General features: G+C 38.5%; 1 protein-coding gene across 1 annotated transcript in view; it reads left to right on the top strand.

Annotated features, from left to right (window-relative positions):
- The window catches only part of Tango1 (transport and golgi organization 1), a 75,700-nt gene extending 53,982 nt beyond the window's left edge, over positions 1-21,718 (top strand). Inside the window, exons 9-19 of the mRNA XM_083137590.1 lie at positions 351-575; positions 1,977-2,048; positions 4,120-4,215; positions 6,531-6,702; positions 8,523-8,651; positions 10,648-10,888; positions 12,797-12,893; positions 14,859-14,926; positions 16,765-16,826; positions 18,505-19,149; positions 21,261-21,718. Coding sequence (XP_082993716.1) covers positions 351-575; positions 1,977-2,048; positions 4,120-4,215; positions 6,531-6,702; positions 8,523-8,651; positions 10,648-10,888; positions 12,797-12,893; positions 14,859-14,926; positions 16,765-16,826; positions 18,505-19,149; positions 21,261-21,319 — 1,866 coding nt within the window. The 3' untranslated portion in view covers positions 21,320-21,718. The remainder of the gene's footprint in view (positions 1-350; positions 576-1,976; positions 2,049-4,119; positions 4,216-6,530; positions 6,703-8,522; positions 8,652-10,647; positions 10,889-12,796; positions 12,894-14,858; positions 14,927-16,764; positions 16,827-18,504; positions 19,150-21,260) is intronic.
- Positions 21,719-22,682: the final 964 nt, after the last annotated feature.

Below are 22,682 nucleotides of genomic sequence, written 5' to 3'. Positions count from 1 at the left end.
GCATAACCTCCCTTTGCTTTTCATTTTGAATGCATAAGAGTTGAATTGATGTATGTAATTATGTGTAATGAAATGTGGATGTATGTGCATTTTCTGTAAATGAATGCATCAAATTATAATACATAACAAAAGTTCTGGAAAGAATAGTAGTAGTAGTTGTTGTAAATGCTGCCATGTTCTGCTACGCTGTTTTATTTTCAGGCTTAAATTTTAATAAGTTTCGCTTTTTTACTTTATTTTGTATGTGGCGTTGTTTTTGTGGTGAATGTTCCCATATTTTTACGTTTAAATTCTTTCATTGTTTGTTATGAGCCGTGCTTAAAGGATGCTCGTTGTGTTCTTCTGTGTAGAGGGAGAAGGAGGAGTTGCGGGAGCAGATAGGCAACCTGGAGAAGGAACTGGAGACAGCTACAGAGGCAGGGCTTGCTCTCAACAACATGCTAACTGATTTGTTGTCGTCGCAGCACGGAAGCGAGGGACTGGAGACCAGCATCCGGGAGTTGCAAGATCAGCTCAACCATCAGCAAGGGACGATCAGGAACATGAGCGAGAACCTGGAAGCTAAAAGTGTTGAGGTAAGGAAAATTGAGTCCTTGGGTCTATAGAGGAAACAGGCAAAAGAACTTGCACAGGCCTGCGACTCCTGTGCGTCATACTCCGGCATGGAGGAGAGGGGTAGAATGAAGCAAACTTCTTTATGGCCAGAGTTGAACCGATGGCGGGGAAGGTGCACGGAGACTTTTGGCCGCAGGATCTTTTACTTGTGGTTGCTCTATTCCAAATGTCCTCGTCCCCCCCCCCCCCCCCCAGACTGGTCATATACTGTATTTTACCACATATTCGTTGCCAGCACATAATCATTGCACCTTGCCCAGGTTCGAATCCCGGCCTTGACATTCTTTGTGCGTGTCCCTTCATCAATTTCATCATGCTATCACTCATTCTCATCTTTGCGATTAGCCTAAAATGTCAGAAAAGCAAAGTAAAATGAACCAAATCAAATCCTTGCACCCTGTTTTATCAGTCCAAAAATGTGTCCTATTCGTTGCAGAATCTTCAGACTTTGCAACATTGTAGAAAATTTTCTTAAGTGTAATATCGACTATAAAGTCAATAACAACTAATGCGTTAACTTTTTCGGACCAGAAAATTCTTCACTAAACTATTACGAAGTGTGAGCATATTTGGTCTATTAAATTTTATCGTATATTCACAAGTATTCCGTGCATCTAATCTTGCACCAAAGACAGTTTAGTAATAAATAATTTTTAAGTACCAGTAATACCATCACAATTAAAAAAAAACAGCACATAATGGTCACACCCCACTTTTTTTTAGGAAGGGGAAAAAAATTGCTGCGTAAAATATGCTAAGATTGTGCAGTGAAAAATTGTGTTTTAGTCTGGCGTCTGCAGAGTTAATGTCCTACACTTGTGTCATCTCATAATTTTCATGAAGGAAATGCATTTCCTATTTGGAGAAAGGAAATCCAGCAAAAATTGGCTCCTTAAATTTTTTTTTTATTATTATTATTTTTTTTTATATATAGCAAATGATGTATAGGATTCGAAGTTTGGAAAGCAGCTTCTTGATTTTAAAGTGCTTGATGCCCAAAGTTTTCTGCACTATAAGTGTCTGATATTTATTGGAAATGGCATGTTTCATTTCAGAAATGCTTGAACAGTTTCGATCTTGCAAACCCCTGTTTCAACTACATATTCATTAGTGCCAATCATAAGTTTGTGCATTTTGGGCCCAAGAATTCATTTTGAAAATGTATTATTTTTGATCTCAAGAAGTTTATTTCAAATTATTCATTCATGCATTCTAGTAATTTTTACTTTATTTCATGCTGTGTTCCCATCACATTTGTGAAATTTCTGGTGGAATACATTTAGAAAAAGTTTGGATGTCCTGTTTTTCTGTGAGATTTTTATTTTCTGTTGGAGCGCACTTAGTGATTACTTCTTTTGCAGAACGAAGGATTGATGGCTAACCTTAAAATTGCGAATGATAGGGTCGAGTATCTGCAAATGGAATTAGAGAAGGTGAGTCATTACATCTTTGTAGTCAGTAATACCAGTTTCGACTTTACACGAAAATAGGTGGCTGGGCAGAATTGCGCTGGTGCCACGTATGAGAAAAGCAAAGTGAGAGTGGGACAAAAGTTGCTGGTTCCCGCGCACTGTGTGGCAACTTCAACCGAGTTGCATTGCCTAGTTCGAGTGCCAGACCGACCTCTCTCCGGGGCACTTTTGTGTCATCCCTGACCTTCCGAGCAAGTACTGTCAGTTTGTATCACACGGATTACAAAGACCAACTCTACAGTCTCTTAAGCCTCCGAACACACGGGGTTGTGCTCCGACATGGCAACAGCGAGAACTTCTGCCACCCACCTAATTTCGTGGCCGTGCATTTAGTTTCTTTGTCGTACATTCTAAGAAAATTGGGATGCACTGATAAATTTTATCTGATACTGCGAGAGTGCTGATTCGACATTGGTGGTAATGTCGTTGCCTTGTAATCGAGGGATTCCATGTTCTGTGCCCGGTGGAGGAGCATAGTGGTTGGGACTATGCTTTAAACTTTAACTTTAACCTAACTTGAAACTGTAGGTCCAGTCCTGATTAGCCTTTCTGTGCATGAAGTGAACTTAAGAAGAAACTCAACATTGATTGAAAGATGCAATATCTTAAATTAAGATTATTCTGATGGAATTGTATGTATTTTAATATACTTAATAGGGATGATACATACATATTGGATGTATCAGTTTATTTATAAGATTACCAAAACTTTTGCCAATCTGATATTTCTATAAAAATCATTTAATTTAATGCAAATACAACCACATGATTTTTTTAAAATGAATATAAAACTGTAATGATGGTCTTGGTTTTATGAAGTAAATGTTTAAATACAGTAAATACAGTGGACCCCAATTTTGAATTCCCAGATTTCCTGAATCACTGCACCTTCAGGTTTGTAGAACATGTGTAATTTTATGTCCAATTGATAGAATATCAGTATTTTTAATTTCTATATTGTCACGATGAAACATTTCGTTATGGCTCCGGCTCATATTAACGGGTTTCTCAATACTGAGGCAGCAGACATGGAACGTGTGTTCGAAATTTGATGTAAAAATGCTTGTTCATTTAATTTATTGATATGTTTTTGCAACAAGTTCATGAAACAAGATTGTGTTAATAATTTTGGCTGTTCTCAGTTTGTGTACAGGGTGTTTATCAGTCTGGAAATGTCAGGGAAATTTACTGTTTTTTTGGAAGAATCAACATTTTTGTAGTAGTGCACGAAAAGTAGGTTTTTGGACAAAGAAAAAAAGGCAAGAAAGAAATTTAAAATTTGTGTGGGCAAACTACACTTCAGTATGATATACTTGGTTTTTACCGGTAGTTACAGTAAAAATTGCATGTTAAATACTCACGTTTTGCACTATATTCGAGTAGAAATGTATCACAGTAAGTGCCTATTGGTATTTACCACTTTCTAGTTGCAATTTTTGGGTTATGTTTGGTTAATATTAAGATTATTACATATATTACTAATTTTTACTATAATTATGTATTAGTGATGCTAGAATAATACGATTTTCAATTTAACAAAATAATTGTTTGTTTACCATTAGTCAGTGCATGGCAAGTATTATGTAAAAGCTGACCCTTGATGCCCCTATCTGCAACAGTAAATTTCTGTTCGGTTTTCCTTCTCTTTATTGTAATTTGGATTCTGAGTGTGGTGTTGAGCTAAACTGTAGTGACCTTCTTACACATCTGTGTAAGTATATGAATTGCTATAGGGTCTCCTCGACGGTGTAGTGGTAATGTCGTCGCCTTGTAATCAAGGGGTCCCGGGTTCGGTACCCAGTGGCAGCACATAGTGGTTCTGATCCCACTTTAAACTGTAGGCCCAGTACCAATTAGCCTTTCTGTGCATAAAGTGGACTTAAAACAACCATTCATTCATGAATTTCTATATTGACTTGGTCTCGAAAACTTGGAAAACTCGGGGAATTTTGTTTTTACGAAATTGTCATCTTTGAGCATTTCATACTTATATGCTTTTTCCTTGAAGCATTGATGTATTGTTCATTTGCAGGCGACAGGAAGACTGAAGGAGGCAGAAGTTGAGAAGCAAGAGGCCTTGGAGGAGTGGGAAGAGAAGAACACCACCCTCCAGAATCAGTTTGAGGAGGTTTGTTACGTACTTTTAGTTATGACTCGTGAATAGAACCGCACCGATGCCGTTGTATCGGTATCGAAAAGTATTAGTTGGAATTTATTTACCGATACCAGCTGATACTTTTCCGACATTTTGGTCTTTCACACACACTGCAAAAATGCCTCACTACACTTTTGTGTAGTCTAATTATACTGGAAAGTATGCAATGTTCAGTCTCTCTTAATTTGTCACCAGTTTTACATTAAAACCAACCTGAATTTTGTAATAACATGTAATTCAACAATCTGGTGTAATACTTGAATATTTTTTTTAAAAAAAATCCAGTTATTTGATGCATGTAATTAGAGTGAAATACTTACACACAAATGTTAATCAATATTTTGAACAACTCTTAACCTTTACTCGTATTTTGGTCGATATATCGACCATCGAATATAAGGTGCTATTCGTATTTTGGTCGATATATCAACCATGCAGCTGATTACAAAATTCCTGTTTTTTTTATTATATTGATACTTTTCTTTTAGGTCAGAAACACTTACTGTGCATTAAAGGAAGCTTTGGCACGTAATGTGGATGCACCTCCCCCCTCCCCCGTTACATATGGAAGCTGACGCAAATTTTAAATTTGTACACTTATTTGACACAAAATGTTATAACTTGTAGACTATTTGACCAAACTACTTCGGGTAACTTTTGTTTTGCGGCTAAAACATCAGGGCATGCAACTGTACAGCAATCAAAATGCCAAAGCCAGTAAGAGGGGTTGGATGGGCCGCGGCCCCCAACCTTCAATAAAAAAATCATAAAAATGGGGAGTTTGCCCCCTCTTCCCCCACTATTTTGGGAAGGGGAGGCAAACTTTAGCCTTATTTTCAAAGAATGGTCCTTTCTCAACCGAATAAAAGTCATTTCATGTTCCTGGGTGCATTACGTTATCGAATATGTGAAAAGTTGGGGGTCGCGGCCCACCCAACCCCTCTTATTGGCTTTGGCATTTTGATTTCTGCACGGTGTCATGCCCTGATGTTTTAGCTGAAAACAAAAGTTACTCGAAGTAGATTGGTCAAATAGTCTAAGAGTTATAACATTTTACGTCAAATAAGTGTACGAATTTAAAATTCATGCCAAAGGCCTTGGCAAAAACGGGGTTACTTTCTGACGACCCCCTCGGCAGAGTAAAGGTTAATTATTACAATTTTTATGTATTGGTATCGACATAGGTATCTGCTCAGTCCTACTTATAAATCTTCAGAGAAACAATCGTGGGTTGTGTTGTATGTAGAGATATCCATTTGGCAGTTATGCATAAACTTAACGGTTCATTTTTCTGTGCAGATTTTGTCCACAATCGATTTCTCCACCTGTCTGGTAGTTTTGCCATCCATGTACGGAAAGTAAGTACCGAAAGGGTGTAGAAAAGAAAGTAAAATATTTTCGTATCTTTTTTTATTTGCATTGCATTCTACAGACCTTAAACTACTTTTCTACATAGTTTCCACCATTCATTGCTGCTTCGACGTCATCATCCTCGTCAACTTCTTCAGATGAAGAAAGAAATGAAATTGTCACAATTTCGTAGAGGACTGTTCTTGTAATTTGTGGAAATCGTGAAGCGTCTCTTTTCCACGTCGACCGCATGCACCAAATCCTCGGTCACAACAGATGGGTGACCGCTCCTTGGTTCATCGTGAACTGTACCAGGACTTTCTTTAAACATCCGGACCCATTTCCTCACCATCCCTTCACTCATTCCGCCCTCTCCATAGACCTCTCAGAGTTTACGGTGGATGTGTACCGGTTTCACTTTTCTTGCATTTAATAAACGAATCACAGACCGGACTTCACAGTCGGCGGGCCGATTGATTTTCTTGAACATTTCAAACCTTCAGAAAACTATGAGGAAAAGCATGAACTGCTACTACGAGTGCCTTTGGCTTACTAAAGGATGAAGGATGTCAGCGAGAACTCATACGGTCACGACTGCAGCGTTACAGCGGCAATATTTGCAAACGGTACCTACTTTACGAATATGCCTCGTACATGAAATCGATCGTGAATGAAAACTGCATGGAAAAATGAACCATTAGTTTATTAGAGTGAATTGGTTGTGTTGTTTATAAGGCTCTGTGATTATACATGTCAATATAAAAATAAAAAAAATAAAAACATCTCTGTGGTGCAGCAGTCCTTTGAGGTCCAAGCCATACAAAATGACTTCTCATTGTGTGATGCATGTTCCAAGTGCTTTTTTTTTTTGGTTGTGACAGTGCTTTTACATTTTGACATGGGTATCAATGAAAGGGATGGATTTCGTTCCATTGCAGATGCAGAAGGAAAAAGAGTCAACTGAGGACGAGTTGAAGATTAAGCTGGAGAGCCTCCAGAAGAACCTGGAAAGCACGGCGGAGTCGTTGAACGTGAAGGTTCAAGAAGTGCAGCATTTGCAGGATAACATGAAGCAGATTGAAATTCTGCAAGATGACCAATCTGAAGAAGGTAACATTGAAGTTCATAGGAGAAACCTGCTTCCACCTGCATAAAGTGGCTCTGGGAATCACCTAGCCACAAATCAATTGGTACCTAGGGAGTAAAGATGGCTGGAGCATGGTGTTATCACATCATCTCCAAAATGTCCCAAGATCGAGAATGTTTGGGGCCAACCCCACATCTTCTAAATGTGCCTTAATGACACGGCGCTACTTGCATGGGGAACTTTACTTTTTTACAACCTGTATAATTTCAGGGTATATGCTCTGGTGCCTTTAAATGTAAACCACAGAGTCGGTTGCATGAATTTATCGCTTCTTTTTTTTAACTCTATTTATTTATTAATTAATACATCAAAAGTATTGAGTTGTTTTGGTGACCAGGTTTACAATTTGTGTAAAGGTGTTAATGTACAGGGTGTCTATAAAGTCACTTAACATTTCTTCATGAACAGGATTTATGGTACAAAATACAATATGTACTGAAACATATATCACAGTAGGACACAAAATCAGTATAACTCAATGTGACCACCCCTCAAGTCTAGACACATATGCCAACAATCCACCACAGCCCGAAACACCTTCGTAATCTTAGCAACTGCGGCCGTAATGCGTTGTTTCAACTGGACTATGCTGTGAATCCCCGGCCCGTACACCTTAGACTTGATAAACCCTCAAATGTAAAAGTTTAATGGAGTCAGATCAAGGGGGGGGGGGGGGGGAGACACGACCGATCCATCTACCAGTGAAAACTTTGTTTAGGTAATCACGAACGATGATGGCAAGATGGGGTGGTGCCCCATCCTGTTGGTGCATAGTAAGAAGCTTGGTGTGCCCCAATCCACCATACTATGAGTCACAGTTGGTAGATGCTGGGATTATGAATACTGAGTCACGTGGTCAATACGGTGGGTCTACGTGTGATCGCGTTCTGTACATTTTCCACAATTTGTGGTGTTATGGCTGGCCTACCAGGACGTTCTTCATCCTCAACACTACCTGTTCACTTGAATTTGTTGACCAGGTTCTTAATAACCAGCCTGGTGGGGCCTGGTTTTCTGAAGTCCGTCTGCACCTGTTCATACATCATTCCACGCAGACGAGCACAAACAGCGGCTATTCTCTCTTCTATAGAGTACATTTTATCAGATCACTTGGAAAAAAGAAAAGATTTGTCATTAGTTCATTGAAATGTTAAGTGACAGACACATTGTAGTTTGATATTTGGATTATAGTGCGGGAGGCCTTAGAGCGTTTTGCAGGCTAACAGCAGACGTCGCTCGCACACTATTGCCGATACACTCGTGTCGTCTGCTCCTCAGCCGAACAAACAGGCTGAGGTAGCAAGATGCAGAGGTCACTCACCCTTCCAGAAGGGTGCAGCGAGCTAGCTGTGGCAACCAGGCTTGCTCATTCGTGGACCTGATTGGTTCTCACAGACACACCCCCATATTGTCATCTGCTGTAAGCCCGCGAAGCGATCTTTCTAAGGCCTCCTGCACTATAGTATCAGGGAGAAATGTTAGAAGATTGCAGGAGTTATTTACAGTGGAGAAAGAACCATTCAAATTACAGGACCCAATTTTCACATAAATAATGGGAAGGAAGAAAACATTTAGCCTAGAAATTTTGGGAATCCTGAAAAATATGGAATTTTAATTGAATTTTGTTTTGTTGCAACACTTGCTATCCTGGTTTTGGCTTCTCAGAACATGAACTGTAATGATTCAGTGAATGTTGTGGAACATGGTATAACATAGTCTTGCTGCTCTCATCTGTGATGAGTTGACATGCATTAATTGCAACTATTTTTCTATTGTCTTGCAGGCAAATCCAAACTAGAGGCTTTGTTTGATGTTGGCAGAATGCAGGCAGAACTAGAAGTAATATCAAATGATAGGGATTCATTGAAGAAGAAGCTGGAAGAACAGGAGAGCACAAATTCATCCCTAAATGGTAAGGTTCACTCTTTCTCTTCACAAATTATTTGTAAAATATTGTACAGTAAAAACTGCATATCCCGGAACTTCTAAAGAAGAAAACCTGTAAATACAGAAAAAAAAAGTCCCCAGAACAGACCGATTTTATACTTGAAAATTACCTGCTTAAGCTGGAAACCTCCTTAACGAGGAAACGGAACACCATTTAAAGACCAATGAGATGTTTTTTTTTTCCTCAGTAAGACTGAAATTTCTTCCTTTATTTTTTTCGCTCTCAAGAAAACATTGCAATACTGTAAGTGGAACATGCCTCTGTTGCCACTCACTTATCGGTAACATTGTCGATATGAAAGAATGCACTACAATACTCATAGCTGTTACAATTCAGTTTCTTTCTTTCATCTCTTACCCTCTTTCTTCACCTTTCTTTGTCTATTTCTCCTCTGTTCTCTATTTTCTTGTTATGTCTCTTTGTTTCTTTCTTTTTTCTTCACTTATCTCAATCTTTCTTCACCTATCTTATTCCATCTTTCTCTTTCCCTCTGTGCACATCGCACTACAATGCCAGGGGTCCCGGGTTCGAAAAGATACATAAGTTCATACTGTATGTTCTTACAATACTATAAAAAGTGTACCAACATGTTGTAGTTACATAAATGGAATCTCTGTTATACTTATTGTGACTGTATCGCATTTTTATTCATGTACGTACATGTATTAGTACTCTACATTATAAGTAATGCGAAATGTAAATCTGTCTTTGCATTATTTCCTGCATTGCTCTAACCAAGCTACAGTGATGTCACAGAAGTGACAGCTTTAAGTTTCTACAGGTTGGCCATGGAGAACAGAAAGAGGAAAAGTTACATACTTGACCAGAAAATAAAATTTATACGAGAAGTGAAAGCTAATCCACATACAACTAAATCTGAAATGACTGTAGATGTAGGCATTGCTTATACCGCAAAATTATAAAACTATAGTGTCTACTGTAGGATTTCAATACCAAAGTGTTCACTAACAAAGTGGCAAATGTAATGTATTTAAGAATCAATTTTTTTGATTAGTTACCACTTTATGACAGAAGTAATCTGTATTACATATATCTTGTGCCTCAACATAGATACAATTACAGTATTTTAATAATGATAAGACATGATATCCAAATCTGATTTGTAAGTAATTCTCAGTTATACATATTATTTTCTCTTCACCTTGACATACAAGGTGCATTTAGTAAATAACCAGAAAAGTAGTATAAAAAAATCTAAAATACGACTCTGATGGTTATATGTTTGTTATTTTGTGAAGGCATCTGTAAGCTATTCATAGCTGGGGTTGGCACTTCTGCCTCATGCACAGGATGCTGTGAAACGGTTCCTCAAGATGGCAACAGCCTTACAAGAGTGCTCCAAGCTAGAGCAACGATGTGTCGTGAGATTTTTGTTCGAGTCAAGTCGTGAAACCGATAGAAATTCATCGCCGCATAACAGTTCAATTCGGGGACAACTGTATGAGTTGATCACAAGTGTACGAGTGGGCTGAGTAGTTCAAACAGGGCATAACCAGTGTTGAACATTCTCCGCATCCAGGTCACTCTGTCACTGCAGTCACGGAAAGCAACATTGCTCAAGTGGAGGACTTGATACAGGAGAACTGACGTATTACTGTCAGTAAAATTGCTTCCCAGATCGAAATAAGTGTAGGATCAGCCCACCATATCAGTCATGACATACTGAGTACCATGTTGAAACATAGTAATGTAGTTCTTTTGGTGCTTGTAATAAATATTTGTTACAACATATGTCCGGTTATATATTGAATGAGCCTTGTATGTTTAACTCAGGTTCAACCGTATTTGACCTAAAATGCCTTCACTTGGTTGCATCCATCAGTTAACATTATTGCCTCGTAACTAAGAGTACTTGTACCTGGTGAAGGCTCATCCTTGTTTATTACATGCGGATCTTTGTTGAAATGGTAACAGTTTACATGTATTTTTTCTTGTGCAGCTCAAGTAAAGAACATGGAATTAAAGATACAGAGACTTAAAGACGACTGTGATACCGCCATAAAGGAGAAGATAGAAGCAGAGACAGAGTTCAAAGTCCTTACGAACTACTTCAAGGAGAAGGAGACGCAGCTTCAGAAGGAGCTGGGTGTGCAGGAGGCAATGTGGAATCAGAAGCAAGGGGACGCCTCCTCCCTCCAAGGCAGGCTGGTCGACATGGAGAAGGAGGTCGAGAATTACAAGTAAGTAGAGGCACATGATTTTGGTAAATAAAAAAGGAAAATTTTGGTACAAAAAAGGAGTATTTTCGGGTTCGAAAGCAGTAAATAAAATGAAATTTTGGTTTTATAGATCGGATGAAAAGTTGTATATGAAAAGACATTTTGGTTTTAAAATTGTGAATATAATCCTAAATTTGATTTAGAAACCACTTATTAACATATCACTTCTAATAGCACATTTATGTAGTTATCAGAGTATTAAGTTTATTTCTGTGTAGAGTCCACTTTTGCTTCCCCAATATTAACAGCAGAATTAATCACTTTTCCATGAATTGCATAATTCACAAGATAATTCAGTCCTCAGAAGGAGTTGCATCATAATTAAACTCTAAATTTCGTGTTTAAGAGTTTATTTCACATTTTGCAGTTTACTTTGCATCATTTCGTTACAAAACGTGGTAGCAAAATGCACCTCACACCTTTCAAAATCACGAGAAATTAACACTACAATGTGTTATTTCACATTTTGTGTTTTCGTCAAAAACTAAATATGCCTGCCCCTACAAGTAAGTATCGAGGGTAGGCATTGGATGGAAGAAAGTAGAGTTCCCCGTACACTTTGCACTGTGCTGTGAGGCATTTACAGTGTGTTTCCGTTACCTTGATTCGAACTTGCATACCAATATGAGGTATAGATCCCTGGTCCGGAAACATCACTAAAAAGTTTAAAACCAAGACTAGTTGATGCTGCCTATGAGAGTGGAATAAGGCAACTAAAGGATGTGGCTTGTAGATTTAAAATGGACATTACTACAGTGTATCGTAGCACTCCACAAGATCTATCGTAGAGTGCCCTTTTTTTTCACACAGACCGTCTCAGAAGTTGTCATGTGGCCATTGGACTAATATATTAGTAGTGCCATATTTGTTATAAAATCTGTTTTTTTATTGGCAGAATGTAGAATCAGATGTTATTTTTCTGTAAAGATTTTTTGTGTCCCCTGATCCCAGTGCTTCATGAAAAATTGTGACTTTTCTTTGCATTTCTTGTTTGTTCTATTCTACACATTCAAAATCTTAACAGGATCATTTACATCATATGTTAGGTTTGACGAGATGTTAGAGATAATTATCTAACTAGTGTGGAAAATGTAGGTATTTCAAGAACGGCAGGAGGAAGAAAAAGGGTTTGGGTCCTGAACACCAACGTTCCAGCATTCCACATATGATGGATCTAGGTTTTAAAATAAATATATATGCGAAAACTTCACGAAAAGGTATGAAGGAAGCAGGCTGATAAATGTGCTGTTCTTGGAGGCTGGCTGTGATTTACATTTTTGATTGTTTTGGAAATCTATACTGATCGCATTTCCAACTGGCGGCTGGGAAACAATGAATCAGGGATAAGTTGAATTCTCTTCGATTGACATGTGACATTTTCGAGTCCAAAGGCATCGAAAGTTCAGGTGGGATGCAACAAATGAGCGCCCGATACACAGCATGTTGCCAAACGTACTGTAAAATGTGCGTGAGTGAGTGAGGGAGGGAGGGAGCGAGCGAGTGAGTTTTTTTTGTGTTGTTCAGTATCGTTACCGGATAAAAGTTGTACAATAGTACATAAAGCATGGAAAATTAGTACACAAAGCACCCAAATGCTTTACAAACAAGCTAATAAAATAAACTCGCAAAAACAGACATTCGTTTTGGCAACATTGTAACATGAGAGTGATGTTACCCCTACAGCTTTTACTTTGCAGCTGAGGTTGTTGGAATTCATCAAGCCCACCCGATGATTTTTGGTGGACAGACAGAGCTATGTAGCAAAATGTAGGTGAGCTGCCAGTTGGGCCTGCGACCAGTATAGATAAAATAAGATTTGCTTTCATAATTCATCATGGTGAAGATTTTATCTTTCTTGTCCCTTCATAGGTCACAAAATGAAACCTTGAAGAAGGAGATTTTGGACCAGGAACGGATGTTCAAGGGTCAGATTTCAGGACTAGAGAAAAAGGCCCATGAGAATTGGGTAAGTATATATTTTGACACACTAAAGATCCAAGTTGTTGAATCTGCAATCACACCAATACTAGAGGAATGTAACAATTTAGAAGTTGTGTTCAGAAATTTTATCAATGTTAATGTGTAAGTACGTTGCAAATCTACATCAGTTCACTAAGGTTTGCTTCAAAATATTTGAAGAATTGCAGCTGGTGGAAAATAAATGAAAAAGGAGAAAATATCTCTTGCGTCATGAAGATGCACAGGAGCTCTGGATGTAGGGCCCAACACATTCTCGATCTCAGCCAAAGTTGAGATGAATGATCAGAACCGTGTTCTGGCTGACTTTCACAGTTGTCCTCATGTAGCCATTGCTAGAGGCTGTTTGAGTCTCTGAGAACTGTTTGATGTAGAGATACTGTTGGAGATCACTCATGCCAGGAATCAAATCTGGGTCTTCCACATGTCAGTCAGTCTGACTGACTGACTGAATCAAGGATATTTCCACCCCTCTGCTCCTTTTCTTACTTTGTAAACCTTGAATGAATATTACAAGTTTGTTGAATGTGGAATCATACAAGGGTCACTATTTATATTTTGAGCCTAACAATGAAAAAACAGGAATTTGGCATTGAAAACTGCTTTATTGTTTTTCGAAGTATTCTCCTTTATGGTCAATACACTTTTGCATTCGTTCGAACCATTTGTCAAAGCAGTTTTTCCAATCTTCTTGAGACACCTCCATAATATGGTTTTTGAACGCATCAACGGCATCTTCCGCCGACGAAAATCGTTGTCCACTCAATTTATTCTTGACATTCGGGAACAAGAAGAAGTCATTGGGTGCCAAATCAGGACTGTACGGCAGATGACCCATCAATTCGATCTTTTGACTGTTCATAAAGTCGGTTGTTAGACGAGATGTGTGACAGCTGGCATTGTCTTGATGAAGAATGATCCGACGGCGTTTGTTTTCCGTATTTGACCAAAGACCTCTGGCAAACAAATTGTTGTGTACCATTCAGAGTTGACCGTTCTACGTTCCTCTAAAGGCACAGTTGCCACATGACCAGTTTTCCAGAAAAAACAGGCGACCATTTGTTTCGATGTGCTTCGAGCGCAAACAACTTTTGTTGGATTGGGTTCATCTTGAAACGCCCATACAGTCGACTGCTGTTTACGTTCCGGCTCATATGCATATATCCATGATTCGTCACCTGTTACAATCTTATATACGTCTTTTGAAGCACCACGATTGTATTTATTGAGCATTTGTTTGCACCAATTGACGCGAGCGTCTTTTTGAGTTTTTGTCAAATTGTGTGAGATCCAACGAGAACATACCTTTCTCACAGCTAAATGATCATGTAATATTTTATATATGCTGGTGGAACTAATGCCTATGGTTGCCTCAATCTCTCAGTATGTCACATGACGATCTTGCAGTATTAGGTTTTGCACAGCATCAATGTTTTCTTGAACAACAACTGATTTTGGACGACCTTCGCGAATCTCGTCGGTGAGCGAATGGCGGCCACGATTAAATTTGTTATACCAGCGTTTCACAGTGGCAAAGGATGGGGCTTCATCGCCAAATGTGGAAGTAAGTTGATCGATGCACTCTTGTCTTGATAATCCACGTCGAAAATAGTAAAAAATCATTGCACGAAAATGTTCACGAGTTAATTCCATTTTATTGTTGTCACTCAATCTCCAAGGCAACATAAACAACACAAATGAAGCTATTGACAAAACATTTGAAGTATGTTATGGTCAATAATGCCAGACGATTCCGTGCAAACGTCAAATCGCGCCTAACTTCAATCAGTGTTGCCAAGCCTCAAAATATAAATAGTGACCCTCGTATGGAACCCAGGGTCGGATTCTCTTCAGGTGAAATTAAAAGAATTTCCCTTTTTTTTTACTTGCATGCCCTCTCTCTCTTTCTATATTTCTGGATAATGCAATGGTTTTTTCTCTTTTCAAATGCAAGCTTGCTGCAAGACAAGCGGAAAGGAAGCTGGAAGAGACTAAACGAGAAGGGACGCAGCTTAGAAACAGGTAACTGCTTCTGTGCACTTTTGTTTGTTTATATTTGGTTAATATTAATTCTGTGTGTTCAGTATTTAAGTTAATTACGATGATTATCAATACACTAAAAGCTTATAATCTTCAACTGCCATCCTGTTTGTGAAATGTATGGATTATTATAAATACATTTTTTTGGTTTGTAAGAAAGATTACCTTGCATTCTATATTTTGCATTAGAATTATGTCAAAGTTTCAAGAAAATATTTTCTTTGCCACAAATAAACTGTAAATATCATATTCAAGTGTTTATTTTGCATGTATTGTCATACAATTTTGTGACAGAATGTGATAGAAAAATGCACTTTCCAACTTTTGAAGTATCTGTCAAAAGCAAAATCTTTATGCTGCGATGTATTGGCAAATATTTCTAATTAATTGTACGTATAATTAATGTTGCTACATAAAATGGTCATGCTATTGTTAATGTTGTTTTCCGGAAATGTTACAAGGGTGACTGTTATTTGTAAGAGTGACTTAAGAGTCTTACTATTTTTGATTATTTAGTACTGAAATTATTCTTATGCTTTGTTGTTTAACGAATCTTTCAGACCAAAGTGACAAGTGAAATGGGCATCTGCTATATGTTAAAAAAGCATTCATTCCCTGTGCATGTATGAGCAACAGACTAAAAAAGTAAAAATGCATGAAAAGCATCTAAGATGCGCAATTTTGCTTCAGAAGTGTAAACATAAAGTTGCATCACAATTAAATTGGATGTCATCAGCTTGGTTTTAGTTCAAAAATAATATTGAATGTTATTTCCATTCCATAGTCTTAATGATATTCATGTGGTTTGTGATTAAAGGCTGTCTTAAATATTCTTGCGATATCACGAAACCTGCAAGTTGTTTGTGTAATTGAAGAAATGTTTTGGGGGTAAAGCTGTAAGAGAATACATTAATTCTTTTGGTAGAGACTTATCATACTACATAGGTAGCTAGAATATGGGTTTTGACTTCTTTGGGAAAAACACAATCATACCCATAAGTAAGAATAACAAGGTTTATTACAGAGATAGGGCCTTGATATATTGGAGATTACCCATCTTAAAGTGTTAGAGGAGCTGCGTGGAATAAAGGGGGAGTTAGTGGATACTTAGTGTGATGAGGAAAATCAAGCAAAGTCCATCTTCTGTCAGCCTGGTAGTCAGCAGCAGCCTGTTCTCTGGATGTTATGGTTAGCGCCTCCAGCGACAGCCTTCTCCAAGCGCACTGACTCCACCCAGACAGGTGGTCGAATTAGGTTTTATACCTAGGTATACTTGCGATGTATCCTGGTTCGTCAACAGTCAGATTACCTTGCAACATCTTTCATACGACTTGCAATCATTTCACCTGAGGTCAACCCAGGATGTCCTTGAAGGTTGGGGTTGATCTGTCACACATGTTGCACACTCATCGAGTATCCGTATGATGCAACACTGCAGCAGAGCTCACGTAGACACATATTTCTGGACATGATGCAATTCTTGGCAATGTGGAATACTTCCAACTCACGTTTAGTCATTTCCAAATATTATTAATCAAAATAAGAAAATCGTCCGTTTTACTGCATCTAAAGTCCCGTAAAATGAATGATGCATACTATTGAGGAAATGGCCCAGTTGAAGCGACACCTAAGTGGCATGTACATATCTTGTCGTGTTACTTTGGTTCATATATCTGAAGGTTCATTTCCAACTGACAAATGTTGCTTGTTGCGTATTGATTGTGACTTAAGTCTGAAAACTCTCTAAGATGGCATAGAATTATCCTTTTATTGCATATAAACAATTTTTATTAACTGCAGTTTTATTTTAATTTTTTCAGGCTAACACTTGTTGAAAGGAATGCTGGAAACACTGGTCAAAATGCAGATGATGCAAGACAGAGTAAGTGGTTCATCTGCATGCTTGTGAGAATTTGAATTTTTTGTCATTTTTTAAGTTTTGAGGCTATACATTTTGTAAGAACCTTTTGAGGCCATAATTTTTGTAACTGAAAGATTTGAGGCTATAAATTTTGTAAGTGAAAGTTTCAAAGCTATAAATTTTGTAGGTGAAAGATTTGAGGCTATAAATTTTGTAGGTGAAAGTTTCGAGGCTATAAATTTTGTAAGTGAAAGTTTCGAGGCTATATATGTTGTAATGAAAGTTTTGAGGCTATAAATTTTGCAAGTGAAAGTGTGGAGTTTATTAGCTGTTGACCTTTGCAATATTGATGCATCAATCATTAGCCGTATGACAATAAAATAGCTTGAAGTAAGTCATATGTCGCAATATTTACCTTACAGCTGTGTCTTGGTAGTCCAGCATGTTTTAAATGGTTGACTCATGGATGTTGAGGGAAAGCTCGTTTCAGTATACTTAGGTAGGGGTCACGGTATTGATTGCTGGAAATTACATAGCACGGTGTTTCTGATTCCATCTTAAACAGTAGGTCCAGATCCAAGTAGCCTATTTCACAACATGCTACGATGCCAGGGAGGTCTGGTCCGAATCCCGGCCTGGGCATAGATGTTCCCTGCGAGTGTCTGTTTCATATCATCACTCATCCGCATATTCACAGTTAGCCAAAAGCGGCAGAAAAGCGAAGTAAAATAAACCAAATCAATCGGTCTACTTGAGCATAAAATTGGTTAAAAACAAACTCTACTTATGTACTCCCTGCCTGTGGAAAGGAAACTTAGTCTATTTGCAGCACGTTACAACATGTTTTAGAGGACCTTTTTCTTTTAGCAGAAACTTTGTGTGATCATAAATTAGGCCCCCGTACACCTTCTCCTACTTGCATGTAAACACTTTATTGCAACAGGTGCTGCCTGTGTGGCCAAGTGTATTGAGCCACGAACACCTAATCTTGCTGCCAAAGGTTCCTAGGTTTGAGTCCTCACGTGGTTGTTCCTTTGTGAAATGTACCCTTACTAATTTGCTAATTGTGATGTCGATGAAATGGGACAAAATTGATGAAGGGACACTCACAAAGGAGAATTCGATGCCCATGCTGCAACTTGAAGGTTCAACCTCCTGTGAGTCAACCACTCCGTGTGCACCAATGCGGCTGTTATTAATTTCACATCGTCATTCATCTTCTTTGTTACAATTATCCCAAATGAAATAAGTAATAATAACCTTTGGTGCAACGGGCAGGGCCTACCTTCCGACCATGTGAGCTTCCCTCCCAAATGCCACAGCAGAGGTGAGAGATCATCTTACCAGATTTGTGGTCAGCACGATGAACCCCCAGTACTTGTACTTTTCCATTACCAGGTTATGCTAGTCATTGGTAGCCCCTCAATTTCCTCATGATGATGGGTCATACAGTCCCAGTCCCATACACAGGCTAAAATAAAATCTCAGAAGAAAAGTTTTTATGCCCCCCCCCCCCCCCCTAAGAAAGTAACATAAGTACAGATTATTGCAATATTTCACCCATCTTCAAATACAGACTAATGTCAGTTGTGTTGATAATGTGGTGTGAAAGAAATTTATAGCATGCTATTGAAATGTACAGTGAGGAAAGATAGTTCCATGATAAATTATTTGTAAGGATTGTTCTTTTGATTTGCAGGACTAGGAAATGCCAACGGTGAGCTTCCAGTGTTGCCCGGAGGAAATACAGGGTCCGTGGACTTCCAGGGATCGGAAACCTCATCCTTCAGGGATTCCAACACTTCTCCCCCAACAGGGCATCCCATACCGGCACCTTTTCCCATGATGCCGCCCCCTCCCCTGGCACCCTTCATGCCCCTCCCCGGAGGATCCTCTTTCATGCAACCACCTCCTCCCCCACCGCCACCCCTGTATCCGGACAGGCGCCCACCGCCGCTCGGACGGATGTCGTCACCGCCTCCGTCACGGCGGTTCTCTCCGCCACCGGAGCCACGGGGCTTTTCCTCACCTTACGAGAGAAATCACAGGACTTCCACGCCAGGCTCGGATCACTCGTCGCCGACGTCGCGGAATTACCACCCGTCGCCTGCCTTCAGGTCGGAGAGATACTCATCCCCGCCGCCGTACGAGGATCGAGAGTGTGACTCGCCGGACAGGGAGGAGGAGTGGTACAGGCACAGGAGTCCGCCTCCACCACACTATGGACACCCAGACTATGTTCCTCTTCCTAGGCATCGGTTCGATGATGGGAATCTTCCGCACTCTGGATTTAGGCCAATGCCGCCTCCACCACTACATAGGGAGGGTGCTAGGGAACCAAAAGGTAAAGTCTGTTGCATAGAATATACTCATTATGCAGTATCTGGAAATTCAGGGTCCACACTGACCTGTATAATGCAAGCCAATATGATAACGGTTATTCTTTCTGCAATTTTCATCCTGGTTTGCCAGATCTTTCTCAAGCTTACAATTTTTCATGTTTTTGAAATGTGTGAGGTGCATTTTGCTACCATGTCTTGTCACGAAATGATGTGAAATGAACTCTTAATTACGAAATTTTGGGTTACTGCATTATCCTGTGAGTTATGCAAATCACGGAAGATTGAATAATTCTGCTGTAAATATTTGAGAAGCAAACTCCTTTACACAGAAATAAACTTAATACTCTGATAACTATATAAATGTGCTATTAAAAGTGAAATGTTCATTTTGTGTAATAAGTGCAGTTTTTAAATCAATTGTTTTTTTTCCACCATTTTAACACCGAAACCTAACCCAACCTAACCAATTTCCCCTTCATTCTTGGTCATTTTCTCTCCCCTGTTTATGCAGATGTGCTTGGTTTCTGTCACTTTTCTCTTTCGTTTGCACTTTGTTAATCCTCAAACATAGCTATGACCTCAGCCATGGAACATCCATATAAGCCTTGTAAACCTTCTTACACTAGTTCCAGTAATATGTAATTATATGGCAAATTTCTTAAACATTCTGTAGGTACAAGAGGTGACATATGGGGAATTCAGCCCCTACTTGTGTAAGCCTTGAGATTCTGACTTGCAGAACTGCTTGCTGCACACAGATGCACGGTAGCTAGTAGTCTGAGCCTGAGGGAAAAGTATCTAGCTGAAGAGGTATAGCCAAATGATGTCAGTGTCGGAGGCTAACAGTCAAGTGTTTAAGAAGATCTACTTCCTACAGTAAAAATCGCCTTTCCTCCCTCAAAAAGGGAATTTAGATTATGCAACAAGGGGGTCATGCACTGTTGGCATTGTAACAATGCATATAACAACAATGTACTGTTATTTGTAATAAAATGAAGGCTATATATCGTAGACGTTACTGTGAAATTTGTCCCTTGTTGGATTTGATACACCACTGGTTATAAAAGGTTGCTTTATGCTTTGAGGAAGTTACACACATACGTACATGCATACTACACAGATTCAGGAATGACTTACTGAATTATCAATGATTCTTATAAGATGGCATGACTAACATTTTTGCAGAAATAAATTTGTGTGTGTGTGTGTGTTTTTAGTTAGAAATTTAAAATCAGTGTGGCCATATTTTAACTCCTAGGTTAATCGGTAGAAATGTACTGACCATACAAGACTCATACATTGCATAGAAGGGTCCAGGTCCTCTTAAAAATAACAAAAAAATTCAATTCGTAGCTGTAATATCAGGCAGGACCATGTCTGCAAATTTAAATCAAATTCAAATTGTGGGGGCACATATTTTCCAACTATATAGTTCTAGTAGTAATTTCCTAATTTGATTAAGTTGAACCCAGGTAATGATAAACTATGATGGAATCCGTGTTTCATTCCATCTTCCTTGTTTTCTTCTAGAGAGAGAGAAACCTTTCTCTCCTCTCTGAAAAAAGGAGAGAGATATACAAAGAGGAAGAGAGAGGCTTCCCAATGGCGCAGTGGTAGCGTCGTCACCTTGTGATCAAGGGACCTTGGGTTCAATACCTGGTGGAGGCACATAGTGGTTCGAATCCCACTTTAAACTATAGGTGCAGTCCCAATTAGCCTTACTGTGCATAAAGCAGACTTAGAACACCAACTCAATCAATCAAAAGGAGAAAGACCTCTCTCTCTCTCCTGTTCTTCTTTTCCTTTCTTCATTTTACTAAATTCCTGTGTTTTGTGAGAGGATCGTAGTATTCAAAAATTTTAAAAATATTGTACAAATGACATTTTCTTTCATCTCAAGGATAGAGGAATGCACGTGTTGTCACCTTTTAATGAAATCAAAAATGGTCCATCTTTGGCTTTTTGCTAACCCTACTATTGATTTTTTTTAATATAATAAATATGTAACAGGCAACTTGGCATCTTGTATCAGATTGAGAAACCAACGCAGGTTGTTAATATGTTTGTAGATGCCGAATGGTTTTAAAATATATTTTTCCTTTTATTTTTCCAGGGCCAGGCTTGACGTCAGGTCGTTCATTAGATGCCTTGGTGAAAAGTGACAAGAAATAGTCCAAGAATGTAATATTTGTAATATAGAAAATGAGGCTTTTGTTTCCTCAACATGTGTAAATTTTTTATATATGAATGTGAATGGTGGTGACAGACGTGGATATTTTTTACAATGTGATCTTTTGGTTGATTTTCACTCGTGGAAGTGACGACGTATATCATGCAAGGGAGCAGAAGAGGGGGGGGAAGAAAGTGATTTTTGTACGTGTGTGTTTGCAGTGCGTGATAGACATGTTTGTGTGAGTGCATGTGCCAGTTTACTATTGACTTTGAGATGAGTGCATGGGGCAAAGGGTTTAGACGGTCTAGATGAATTGATTTCTAAAGCATTCATTGTTAAAAAGTGCAATGGAATAAAATTGGTTTTTTTTTCAAATGAATAGAGATTTTAGTTTTTTAATGGTACCATAATGTGGGAATGTCGGGTACCATGTACAGAAATAGCTTTAGAAATACCTTTTTTTTTTGTGATGGTACCGAGAAAACCTTGTAAAAATCTAGGCAAGACTGAGACTAGTGTTCAGGGATATATTGCGATATTCAAAAAATATTGTCCAGCGATATCAATTAGATGATATATCGTCACAATATTTTGGCAATATACATCATGTCGGCAATATCATCACCATATTTTGGTGATATATATATCGTGCCAGAAATATATTCTCACGATATTTTGGTGATATAAATCAGTAGTTTTTCTTGTATGTACGCATTGCCTGCATTGTAGAATTATTTTCTTGTAGTTTACAGTTATTACAAGCTTAAGAAAACAGTTTTTCGTTGTGACGTTTCAGGAGAACACACGCTCCCTTCATCAGACATTTATTTATATTTTGACTAAAGATACAGTTATAACAATGGTTAGCATAAATAAATGTGTGATGAAGGGAGCGTGTGTTCTCCTGAAACGTCACAACGAAAAACTGTTTTCTTATGCTTGTAATAACCGTAAACTACAAGAAAATAATGATATAAATCAGGTTGGTGATATATTGTCACGATATTTGGCAATGTATCGTCACAGTATTTTAGCGATATATCATCCTGATATTTGGCAATTATATCGTGGAGATGATATATTGCCGATATCACGATATGGAAAAAACATCGTATCATCTGTGATGATATTTTCTTGACGATATATTGTGATATCAAATTTCCGATATCGTCCATCCCTGATTGAGACTAACCCATTCGAGCCTTGTTCAGACAAGACCAAAAATCTCACCAACCACAAGCATTGTTACCTTCGAATGATGTGGGGGGAATGTCATGTACAATAATGCACCAATTTGTTCCATATACACAATCCATTTTCTGAATTATTTTTCCCTGCTAACGATATTTGTGACATTGACCT

This window comes from Lepisma saccharinum, chromosome 16, assembly GCF_977018435.1.
Source record: "Lepisma saccharinum chromosome 16, izLepSacc3.1, whole genome shotgun sequence".
NCBI lineage: Eukaryota > Metazoa > Arthropoda > Insecta > Zygentoma > Lepismatidae > Lepisma > Lepisma saccharinum.
This window is presented reverse-complemented; position numbering and strand designations above follow the sequence as displayed.